Genomic DNA, 12,445 nt, shown 5'->3' with positions numbered 1-12,445 from the left:
TCTCTTTTGCACATAGGAAAGGAACACAGGGACTTCTTAGGTTCAGAGAATGAGCTCTTTGGTTGGGGTGCAGATTAATTTGCAAGGCAAGAAACTAGCACCTTTCAGCCAGGCTCCATGCTTTGGGCTCTCTCTCCCCTGGACGTGCCTCTAATTCTGTTTTCCAGCTGCTCTCCCCCTGCTTGCTGGAAGGCAGATGATCTCAGCCTGGCACACACAGCAACCTCTCTCCTGCCCTGGCCTGGCTCTTCCTTCCTCCAGGCAGGGCCAGGCCACAGATGTGTGCTAATGAGAGCTTCTCTTTGTTTACAGGGTTTGGGATGCTCTGACAGACAATTACATCCCTTCACTCTCAGAAGACTGGAGAGACCCAAACATCGAGGCTCTGAATGGCAACAGCTCTGATACTGAGGTACCTCTTTGGGGCCCTCTATTTAGTAGGGCTTGGGAAGATGTGGAATTCAGTTAGAAAAACATTCGGCAATTCAACAATCTTCCGCAGCAATAGCTGAAAATCATTACTGGGGGACTGGGGTTGTAGCTCAGTTGTGGAGTGCTTGCTTAACACATGTGAGGTACTGGATTCAATTGTCAGCAACACATAAAAACAAATAAATAAAATAAAGGTATTATGTCCACCTATAAATAAAAATTGAAAAAAAAATCATTATTGTGAGCCAGGTGCTTTGGTGCACACCTATTGATCCCAGTGGCTTGAGAGGCTGAGGCAGGAGAATTGTGAGTTCAAACCCAGCCTCAGCAAAAGCAGGGGGCTAAGCAACTCAGTGAGACCCTGTCTCCAAATAAAATACAAAATAGGGCTGGTGATGTGGCTCAGTGGTCAAGTGCCCCTGAGTTCAATCCCTGGCACCTCTCCCCCACACAAAAATAAATCATTACTGGGAAGGTAATCTGTCACCAGATTCAATGGGGGACGAGGTGCGGAGGGGGACAAAAAATAAGATAAGGAGACATCCAGTGTAACTGAGGTGATTAAATGGCTATGTATAAAAGGTATAAGTGCAGGTAACTTCTATTTACTTATTTATTTGGGAGGCTAGGGATTGAACCCAGAGCCTCATTCATACTAGACAAGAGCTTTACCACTGAGCTACATCCCCAACCCAAGATTCTTTATGAAGCTCAACCAAGGAGACAATTGTATGTCTGGACCAGAGTCATACTCCATGGTTACTAATGCCAAGGAACAAAGTAGCCTAAGGGCTTTGGATGAATAAAGACTCACTCTGAGTTGATTTGCATGGATTGTGGGGAGTGATCTTTCAGAAGATCCAGATTGCCTTCTGGCTAAATCTATATATAGGATGAGTAGTGTTTTAGTAATTAAAATATCTTGGATTAAATGATTTATGAACAACAGATATTTATTCCCCATAATTCTGGAGACTGGAAGTCCAAGATGAAGACACTACAGATTCATAGATGGCATCTTCTTGCTGTCTTCACATGGAAGAAAGAACAAATGACCCACCCTGGGCCTATGTTGTAAGGGCATTAATCCCATTCATGAGGCTCTATGCTCATGACCTAATCACCTCTCAAAGGCTCTATCATCAACTTGGAGGTTAGGATTTTGACTTTAAGTTTTTTTGTTTTTGTTTTTTAATTCGGCCCATTGTAAAAGATAAAATCATTTAATGACTTGATCCATGTTAAAAGCCATTAAAAAAAAAAAGCCAATTTCTACCTTGCTTGGTTTTCTAGTTTCAGTTGTGATGGAAATTTGACAGTTTTGTATCAGGAAGTTCTGTCATAGCCCTGTGGACTTAGCAAATCATAAAGGGAAGTGGATCTAATCTTCCTAGGTACTCCAGAATTGAACCCAAGTAAAAGAGCAGGAAGCAGATTCCCTTTACTGGGCAATATATCTGCAGATTATTACTCAAAATAGCATAGCAAAGAGATCAGAGTCTGACTGACTTGTTGAAAAGGAGGCTGTATATCATTTTTAAGTCTTCTAATATTTAACAATCCAAAACATTTAGAACCTCAAGGCTTCATGGACTGAGGCAGGTAAGATGATGACTTTGAGATTAAGATTTGCTAAAAGCCTACTCAACAGGAGGCCACTCCTTAGGTCCTGTTTTGAATTCTTGCCTGCTCATTTTCTCTTGCAATGCTTATATGATGATACTGAGTACTTACCCAGAATGCAAAGGAGAAGGAGGCAGTAATGGAATAAATGTAGTTACTGAAATTAAATCAGGTCCATCAGGGTGCAAAAGGCAGATTTTGTTTTGTTATCTCTTTGGCCACCTTTCCAACTCATTTTGAAGGTTAAGCCAAAGGATATATAAGATAGCCTGTCCTTCTGAAGGACTCTAATTTATCCTCATTTGCAGATTTCCCTCAAGAGGGCTAATATTTCAGGACGAATTGAGCGACCCTGGGAAAGATGTACTTGAGCTCTGCTCTGTGGAGTTCTTCCATCTAACCCCTGGGAAAAAAGATACGGTAGTGAAAGAGGATGGAGGAAGAGGGTTTTATTTCATCCTCCTTTATTATCTAGATTAATTACAGTAGGCGCTCTTTAACTGACCTCAGTTTAAATGTCTCACTAGGTTAACCAGGGCTCTGAATTCCTTCTGCAAAATATACCAACTAAGCATGCCAGCGCACACAGCTGGGAGTCATGTCTGGAGCGAGCTCTCCTACCTTCCACTTGGATGAGTTGTATGTTCCCCAACCTGTTTGTAGCTTGTCTTTGTGACTATGAGGAAGTAATTTAGTTAAATATGATAACACTGTTGAATTGTCACCACAAGGTCAGTCATTATTGCTTTGTTAAAATCAAAGTGTAATATGTACATATTTTAAGAATCAAATGATACTTTTTAACAACCGTAAGTATTGTGGGAAACAGACTGGTCGAGAAGCAGCAGCAGCACTTAGGAGAATTTTATTTTATTCTGGTGGGCCCAGAGGAAAACAAAAACTCCTAATTCTGAACCCTGATTCATAGTTTCTCATAATATTTATAGGTTATTTGACATCAAATTAGACCCATCCTATTTTGGGGGCTTTTTCCTCTTTTTTTTTTTTTTTTTAAATCTCCTATGCGATTGGAGGCCTTGTGCAGGGTCTCTAACATAAATCATGTTCACAGAACAGATAAGAAGAAACAGCTCTTTTCACAGACATCTATTACATTTCAGGAGGGAGTAGTCAGACTCTTAGGGCGGTTCTTGACGATGCAAAAGGTAGGGACCATGGTTAATTAGGCTTCCTGGAGAAAGGCGGAGAGAGGGTAGTGGAACTGACCCCTTCCCCAGATATTGGTCTCTTACCATCATGTTTTTGTGATTTCACTTCACAACCAGATCTGGTTTTGCCATCACAGTATGAGCCCTGGCCCTGTTTTCCCTTACTCTGTAGTGGCAATCAATTTTATTTCTTATAACTGCTTTTTTGTTTGTTTTTTTACCCCTTTTTCTTTTTTTACACAGATTCAATTTTTCTTCTCTCCTCCCTCCCCCCCCCTTCCTCCTACCTTCCTTTCTCCCTCCCTCCCTCCATTCCTTCCTTTCTTTTTCCTTGCAGTACAGGAGATTTAACCCAGGGGTGCTCTATCATTGAAATACATCCCCAGCCCTTTTCATTTTTTATTTTGCAACGGGGTCTCACTTAGTTGCCTAGACTGACTTTCAACTTGAAATCCTCCTTTCTCAAACTTCTAAATAGCTGGAATTATAGGCATGAACCATTGTACCCTGAGCCTTCAATTTTCTTTTTTCTTTCTTTGTTTAAAAATTTAAAAAAAAAAAAAAATTGTGGTTCTGGGGATTGAACCCAATGGTGGACACTGGTTTATACCCCTAGCCCTTTTTATTTTTTATTTTTTTAAATTTTGAGACAAGGACTCTGTATATTGCTTAGGCTGGCCTCAAACTTGCAAGCCTCCTGCCTCAGTCTCTTGAATAGCTGGAATTTCAGGTGTGTGCCACCACACCAAGCTTCCAATTTTATAATAACACATTTGTGTTGCTATTTCTTTGATTTTTTAAAAATAAAATCAATTTGGGGAATGAGAATATAGTAGAATACATGCTTAGCATGCACTAGGCCTTGGGTTCAATCCCAAACAGAAGGAAAAAAAATCAGCTTTGGCTGTTATCTGTTAACTTCATATTATGGAAGATGAAGATTTAATTCTTTTTTTTGGTTTTTTTTTCAGTACCAGGGATTGAACTCAGGGGCACTCGACCACTAAGCCACATCCCCAGTCTTTTTTTTTTTTTGTATTTTATTTAGAGGCAGAGTCTCACTGAGTTTCTTAGCACCTCACTAAGTTGTTGAGGCTGGCTTTGAACTCGTGATCCTCCTGCCTCATCCTCCTGAGCTGATAGGATTACAAGCATGTGTCATTGCACCAGGCAAGATTTAATTGTTTTACACCATCCCAATATTGATACTTACTCTTTTCCCCTTATAGGGTTGTCAACAATTTATAGCTAGTTCAATATTAAATATGTACTCTATTATAACCATGTACATATGATTTCTAGCAGAACCATGTAGTGTTCTATAAGAATATTTCTGCTGGGCCCAGTGGTACACACCTGTAATTCCGGTGGCCGGAAGACTGAGGCAGGAGGATCATGAGTTTAAAGTGAGCCTCAGCAAAAGCAACGTACTGAGCAACTCAGTGAGACCCTCTCTAAATAAAATACAAAATAGGGCTAGGGATGTGACTCAGTGGTCAAGTGCCACTGAGTTCAATCCTCAGTACCATCCCCGCCAAAAAAAAAAAAATTTCCTCTCTCATACTTTTTGGTTTACCCTAGAGTTAAGAATTACCATTTTTTTTCTTTGCTTAGTTTTCAATATAACTATACTTAGTTGAACCCTAAACCCTGACTGAAGTATAAAGCTCACATTGTGGTTTTTCTATGTTCTTTCATGTGCTGGTCAGTCAGGTGTGGTCACAAGGTGGGATCCAAGATAAGCTCAGGAAAACAAAGTTTACGATTCAGTCATCCTTTGGTACCCTGGGGTAGGGGAGACAGATTCCAGGACTCCTCATCCACGGATGCTCAAGTCTGAATATAAAATGGCACAGCGTTTGCATATAACCCATGCAGGTCCTCCTATGTACTTTAAATCACCTCAAGATTAGTTATACCTAACACAATAAAATGCTATGTAAATAGTAGTGTACTGTATTATTTAGGGGATAATAACAAGGAAAAAAAGTCTGTACATGTTCAATTCAGATGCAATTTAAAAATTATTTTTTGGTCTGTGGTTGATTAAATCTATGAAGCAGAAAGTCATGGGAAAATCAGGGCAGTTGTAGTTACAGGTCCTAGAAGCAGAAGGCAGGACATGCCACATGGGGCCACCTAGGGAAGCACCCACATCAGTCCAGAGGGAGAAAGGGCCAGGCGGGAGCCACCACCTTTACTGGAGTTTTCTTGGGAAGGTGTAAAAAGTTTAGGATTGGATAGTTTGAATAATTTTGGTGGATGCTATACTGTAGGGGTGGCCCCAAGTCGCCTGGTACCTGGTCTGGGATGAGGATAGGTGGAGGAACTTTGCTTCTTGGGGTGTACTAGCCAGATGGAGGAGGTGTGGCTCTGCACTGGCTCGTTTGCATATTGAAGGCACAATCCCAGCAGAGTCCTTTGCAGTCTCTAAGAACTGGCTAGCCTCTGGAGACACAGTTTCTCCCCACCTGAAAGGTTTTTAAAATGTCAAAACACCACAATATACCAAAAATACAAATATAAACAATAGTGATTTAAAAATCAGACATTCTATCAATTCAGTATTTTCCTGGAAAACATCCCCCTTGTGCCCTCAATCCATCTGCAAAGTGGTGTGGTTGCCCACTAGGTCTGCTGCACAGCTCTTGCCCTGGAAATTTCCTTCACCTTCACCTTGAAGTTCTTGCTCTTCTTTCCTGTCCTTTGGTGGCCATATTTTCACCTTTCCAGTATAGTCCCTTATTTTGATGGAGGGGAGGGGAAACTATTTTTTTTTTTTTAATTTTTAAAATGTGTTCTAATTGATTATACATGACAATAGAATGCATTTTGACACAGGAAACTATATTCTTAAGGAAGGAATAAAAAGGAATGTTTTTAAGAATATGCAAAAACATCTTTATTTACCTGTTATATATTTCAGTGACCGTTGTATTTGGTAGATACTTTTTCTGGGTTGCAAAAGTTTTTACCCAAAATTCTGAAGGCATTGTTCTAACTTTCAGTTGCTGATGAAAAACCCCAAATCCACTTTGATTTCTAGTCTTTCCAGGAGCTTCTAGTGTTTTCCTTTCTTGTTTGAAATTTTACAATAATGTGCCATATAGTGAGGATTCTTTTTTCCTGTTATGCATTGTATTATGTTCAATGTGGAAGCTCATGGCTTTTAAATTCTGGCATGTTTCCTTGTGTTATTTTTCTGAAGGTTAATTATGTCTATCATCTGCCTCTATTGAAATAAGTATACAGTTCTCCTTTATAATGTTAATGTCATAAATTATACAAATTAATTTTCAAATATTAAATCAACCTCACATTCTTGAGATAAACCCTACTTGGTCACAATATAATGTCCTTTTATTTTTTAATTTTCTTTTTTTTCTGTAGCTTTATGAAGAATAATTGGCATAAAAAGGCTACACATATTAAAGTATATGTTTTCCTAAGTTTAACATATGTGTACATCTGTGATCCCGTTACTACAGTCAAGATATTGAACATATTCACCATCCCTCACTCTCACCCCCAATTTCCAGGCTTACGTGCTTTCTGTCCCTAGAGAGTGGCAGAATTTTCTAGAATTTGTATATCTGGAAGCATGCAGCATGTACTTTCTGGGGGCTGCCTTTTAAACTCAATATAATTAATTAATTAATTTTGCAGTGCTAGGATTGAACCAAGGGTCTTGCTCATGCTGCACTTTACCACTGAGCTACATCCCCACCCAATATAATTACTTATTCATTTATGTTATATCATGTATCAACAGTTCACTCTTTTATTGCTAAATAGTATTCTTTTGTATGAATATACCACAATTTGCTTCTTCAGTCAACCATAGGGGAACACTGGGTTGTTTCCAGTTTTTTAATATTGCAAATAAAACTGCTATGAACATTCTCATCTAAGTCATTGTTGGGACATATGCTTCCTTTTTTCTTGGGTAGAAACCTAGGGATGAAAGACTGAGTGATGTGATTCATCTATGTTTTACTTGTTAAGGAACTATAAAACTGTGTTCTAGGTTGAGAACTCCAGTTATTACATATTTTCACCAATATGGACATTTAAAAAAATTAGACATTCTAGTGAATGTACAGTTATATTTTATTTTGGTTTTAATTTACAATTCTCTACCCATACAGGATGTTTAGTATCTTTTCAAGTGGTTATTTATAATCCATATATCTTTCATAAAGTACCCGCTTATATCATTTGCCTGTTTTTTTTTTAATGTGGGGTGTTTGGGTATTATTGAGTTGTAGTGGTTCCTTATATATTCCAGCTATAAATCCTTTGTGAGGATCTATATCATCATCATCATTATCCTTATCATAGGTTTGTTGTTATTATTTTGGTGGTGCTGGGAATTGATCTAAGGACCTCATTCATACTGCATATGTGCTTTGCCACTGAGCTACACTCTTAATCTCTAAACATCTTTTGAAGAGCAAACATTTTTAAATGATGATGTCCAACTTATTACTATTTTCCTTTTTATAGTTAGTTTTTATATTTAAGAAATCTTTGTTAAACTTAAGGTCACTACAATTTTCTCTTAAGTTTTCTTGTATAAATGCTGTCGTTTTAGCTCTTATGTTTATGATTCATTTTAAATTAGTTTATGTGTTGTAAGGTTAGGATCAAGGTTCATTTTTTGCATACAACTATTCAATTGTTACAGTACCACTTATTAAAATATTATCCCTTCCCCATTAAATTATTTTGGCACCTTTGTTGAAAATCAATCCATCAGTTATGTGTGGATCTATATCTGAATTCTACATTGTGTTCCATTGATATACACATATGTGTATATAGATAAAATGTGTATATAGATAAATATGCCAGTACAATATTGTATTGATTAATGTAGCTTTATAAGAAGTCTTGAAGCTAAGTCATATAAGTTCCCCAACTTTATGCCTTTTTTCTTCCCCTGAGGTTGTTTTAACTATTTTAGGTCCTTCTCATTTCCACATAATGAATTTCTATAAAAAAGCTTGCTTAAGGGCTGGGGGTTTAGCTCAGTGGTATACTGCACTTTCATAGCAAGCTCAAGACCACAGATTCAATTCCTAGTGCACATGCACACACACACACACACACACACACACACGCGCACACACACACACCCAATAAAAACAAGAAAATAAGCAAGGGTTGTGTGCTGACCATGGTGGTGTCCACCTGCAATTCTAGCAACTCAGGAGGCTGAGGCAGGGGTATCGCAAATTGGAAGCCAGCCTGGGCAATTTAGGAGAACTTAACTTAAAATAAAAAGGGATAGGGATGTAGCTCACTGGTAGAGCACCCTGGGTTTCTTTTCCCAGCAAAACTTGTTGGAAATATAACTGTGGTCATGTTGAATCTGTAAATTATTTTATATGTGTAGATCAATTTATTAAGTCAACATAGCAAATGACAATTAATTTTCAAATATTAAATCAACAACTCATTTTTGAGATAAACCCCACTTAGTCATAATATTTTATCCTTTCTTATATCATATGGAATTTGATTTGCTAATTTATAAAGGATTTTTGCATCTGTTCTTTTTTATAATTTTCTTTTGTTCTAATGTCATAAAATGAGTTGGAAAGGGTTTTCTCTGTTATATGAAAGAATTTGTGGTAGATTGATATTATTTCTTCCTTAAATATTGGATAGACTACATCCAATGAAACCGTCTGGGTCTGGGGGTTTTCTCTATAGAATGTTTGTGATTACAAACTTAATTTCTTGATTAGGTATAGATTAAATTCAGGTGTTATATTTTTTTTTCCTTAAGCCAGTTTTGATAAGTTAGTTTTTCAAGGAATTTATTCATTTAATCTAAGACATTGAAGGTATTGGTCATAACAATATAATTTTTATGCATGTAAGTACATTGTGATATTCCCTTTTTATTCCTGATATTGCTATTTCATGTCTTCCTTCCCTCCCTTCTGCTTTCCTTCCTTCTCTCTTGTCAATCTGTCTATTTTTGGTTTCTCTGATTTTCCCCATTGTTTTATCATTTTCTAGTTTGTTAATTTCTTCTCTTAACTTAATTATTTCCTTCCTTTTACTTAGTACAGGTTTATTTGCCCCTCATTTAAAACATTTTTTTAGCTTTTTCAGGTGGGAGCTTTGGTCATATGAATTTTTTTTTTTTGGATGTTGATAGACCTTTATTTTATTCATTTATTTATATGTAATCCTGAGAATTGAACCCAGTGCCTTGCATATGCTAGGCAAGTGCTCTACCACTGAGCCACAACCCCAGCCCTGTTTTTTCTTTTAATAACAAACATGTTAAAGCTATAAAATTTCCTCTAAGCACTATTTTGTCTGAATTTTGTAGGAGTTTTTTTTCATCATCATTCAAGTAGCAACATTTCTAGTTTTCTCTTATGATGTCTTTTGACACACATGGAAGTATGTTACTGAGTTTCAAACTGGGGACTTTTTACAGCTATCATCTATTTTATCACTGATTTTAAATTTAATTTTGTCAGGCAATATATTCTGTATGATTTCAGTCTTTAAAATATATTCAGACTGATTTATGGTTTCACATACTGTGCAGCTTGCTGAGTATATTATATGTCATTGAAAATAATATGCAACTGTTGATTGCAATGTTCTGTAAATATCAACAAGTTTAAGTTGGTGGTAGTATGTTGAATTCTCCTATACCCTAACTAGATTTTTTTATCTGTTTATTCTACCAACACCCAAGAGAGGAATATTAAAATCTTCAATGATTATTATGAATTTGTATCTATTTCTTCTGTCCTGTTGCTTTTTGTTGTATATATTTCGAAGCACTGTTAAGGGGTAAATATACTGTTATAATTGTTATGACTCCATCATGAATTGATCCTTTTATCATTAGGAAATGTCTGTTCTTTATCTCTGGTAATACTGCTCTTAAAATATACTTTTTCTGAGATGAATTTAATTACTTCAGCTTTCTTTACTTATTTATTTTTTTGGTACTGTGGATTGAACCCACCCAGTGGTGTTTAACCACTAAGCCACATTCCCTGCCCTTTTTTATGTTTTATTTAGAAGCAGGGTCTTGCTGAGTTGCTTAGGGCCTTGCTAAGTTGCTGAGGCTGGCTTTGAACTCACGGTCTTCCTGCCTCAGCCTCCAGAGCTGCTGGGATTACAGGCTTGTGCCCCCTCACCCAGCTGTGACTCCAACTTTCTTATGCATACACTTATAAGATGTAATATATATATTTTTTCAATCCTTTTATCTCCCACCTATCTTTTTCTTTATATTTAAAGAGTATCTTTTGCAGAAGTACATAGTTGGGTTTTGCTTTTATATGAAGTTTGACAATATATGCATTTTGGGGGGTGGATTAGTTCATTTGCATTTAATGTAATATTGATAATTTGTGTTAAGGTGTAAGGTCTTGCACTTTTATTTGTTTTATCCAGTTTTTGTTGTTGTTGATATTCCCCCGATCCACCTTCTCTCCTTTATTTTGGGTTAATCTAATATTCTTTAGCATTCCATTTTATGTCTTCTATAGATTTTGACTTGTACCTCTGTATTTTTTTAGTGGTTTCTCTGGGGATTACATTATGCATTATTAAGTTATCATAGTCTTTTGAATAATTAATCCTCTTTGCATAAAATATAAAACTTGCAACAGTATGTTTATTCCCTACGTATTTTGTTGTTGTCATATATTTTATTTCAATTTATATTACAAACTGTACAACACAAAGTTGTTTTAGCTTCAGATAGGTGTCTTTTTTAAAGAAATTGAGAAAAGGAAAAAAAGTTTTAAAAATTTATCCCTATATTTACCATTTTTGGTGTTGTTGAATTCCTTTCTGTAGATCCAATTTTCCATCATTCCTTTTTTTGACCCCAAAAAACTTTTTACAGAATATTTTGTAGTGTAGGGTCATAGGTGACAGATTCTTGCAGCTTTTATTCATTCCCTATTGTTCTCTTCTTTCAAGTACCGTGGCCTTGCACTGCCTGTATCCAGTGCCTGGAAACAATTGACTCATAGATTTTTGTCCAGATGTGTAGTTGTAATGGCAGGAGGGGTAAGTTCAATACTAGTCACTTGGAAATGGCTTCAAAAGGCCATCTTGGGCCTGGGGCTGTAGCTTGGTGGTAGAGCACTTGCCTTGCCGGCATGAGGCCTTGGGTGTAATCCCCAACATTGAGTGAAAAAAAAAAGGAGGCCATCTCTTCTGGTTTTCTGGAATTCTTGTATTCAGTTGTTGGACTTTTCAAATGGATCTTCTGAAATTTTCCCCTCCCATTTTCTATCTACTTATTTTATTTTACTCGACCAGGGAATTTTCTCAACCTTCAACTTTATTTAAAAATGTAAATATTGTGATCATACTTCTACTTTATAAGCTCTCCTGATTTTTTTGATGAATTCTTATAAACAGCTCATGTTCAAGGACACAGTGCTACCCGTTGTCCCTGAGGGCAATCATGATGGTTTTTTAGCAGAGCTTTCATCTGCCTTCAATATTGCTCTTGATTTGTCTTTTCTACCTATTTGGTTTAGTTGCTGTCTTTCATCTTGGGATTTGTTCTCATGTGTCTGGCAATCCTTGGATATCTTTTTAGATTTAAAAGTGAGGCACTAGGGACTGGGGTTGTAGCTCAGTGGTAGAGCCCTTGCCTTGCATGTGTGGGACACTGGGTTCAATCCTCAGCACCTCATAAAAATAAAGATATGTGTCTATCTACAACTAAGAAAATATATTTTTTTAAATAAGTGAGGCACTAGGGCTGGGGATGTAACTCAGTGGTAGAGCCCATGAGGCTCTGAGTCAATTCAAAGAAAAAGGAGAAGTAGGAGGACAAGAAGAAGAGGAGGAAAGGGGGAGGAGGAGAAGGATAGGGAGAAGAAAGGAGGCACTAGAAGGTTGAGTTCTTTCTGTGGGGTTAGGTCTTGTTTCTGCTGGACCACACTATTGAGTGATCCTTAAGGACTTGGTTGTTGTACTTGGAGGTCTTGAAGGTTGGCATATATCTGTAGACCTATAGCATCCCCAGAGAGTGTCCTCCAGGGTCTTGAGAATAGTCCTGGCTACTAGTGTCCTGGGGGAAAGAGGCAGAGGTCTGTCTGGTTAGTCTGTAGATTGTCACTTACTCCTGATTTTGATAATAACTCTCTTGTAACCCTTCCAGTTGCCTGGCATCTTGAGTCTTGCTAGTTCAGCCTGCCCAGAGTGAAGTCTTT

At 37.3% G+C, this 12,445-nt stretch overlaps 1 protein-coding gene across 2 annotated transcripts in view; it reads left to right on the top strand.

The window, feature by feature from the left end:
• Fez1 (fasciculation and elongation protein zeta 1) overlaps window positions 1–12,445 on the top strand; it is a 46,095-nt gene that overhangs the window by 13,592 nt on the left and 20,058 nt on the right. For both annotated transcript variants that reach the window (XM_047519634.1, XM_047519635.1), the window contains exon 3: window positions 313–412. In XM_047519634.1, the coding sequence (XP_047375590.1) occupies window positions 313–412 (100 nt within the window). The remainder of the gene's footprint in view (window positions 1–312; window positions 413–12,445) is intronic.

Source organism: Sciurus carolinensis, chromosome 11, assembly GCF_902686445.1.
Source record: "Sciurus carolinensis chromosome 11, mSciCar1.2, whole genome shotgun sequence".
NCBI classification, from domain to species: Eukaryota; Metazoa; Chordata; class Mammalia; order Rodentia; family Sciuridae; genus Sciurus; species Sciurus carolinensis.
This window is presented reverse-complemented; position numbering and strand designations above follow the sequence as displayed.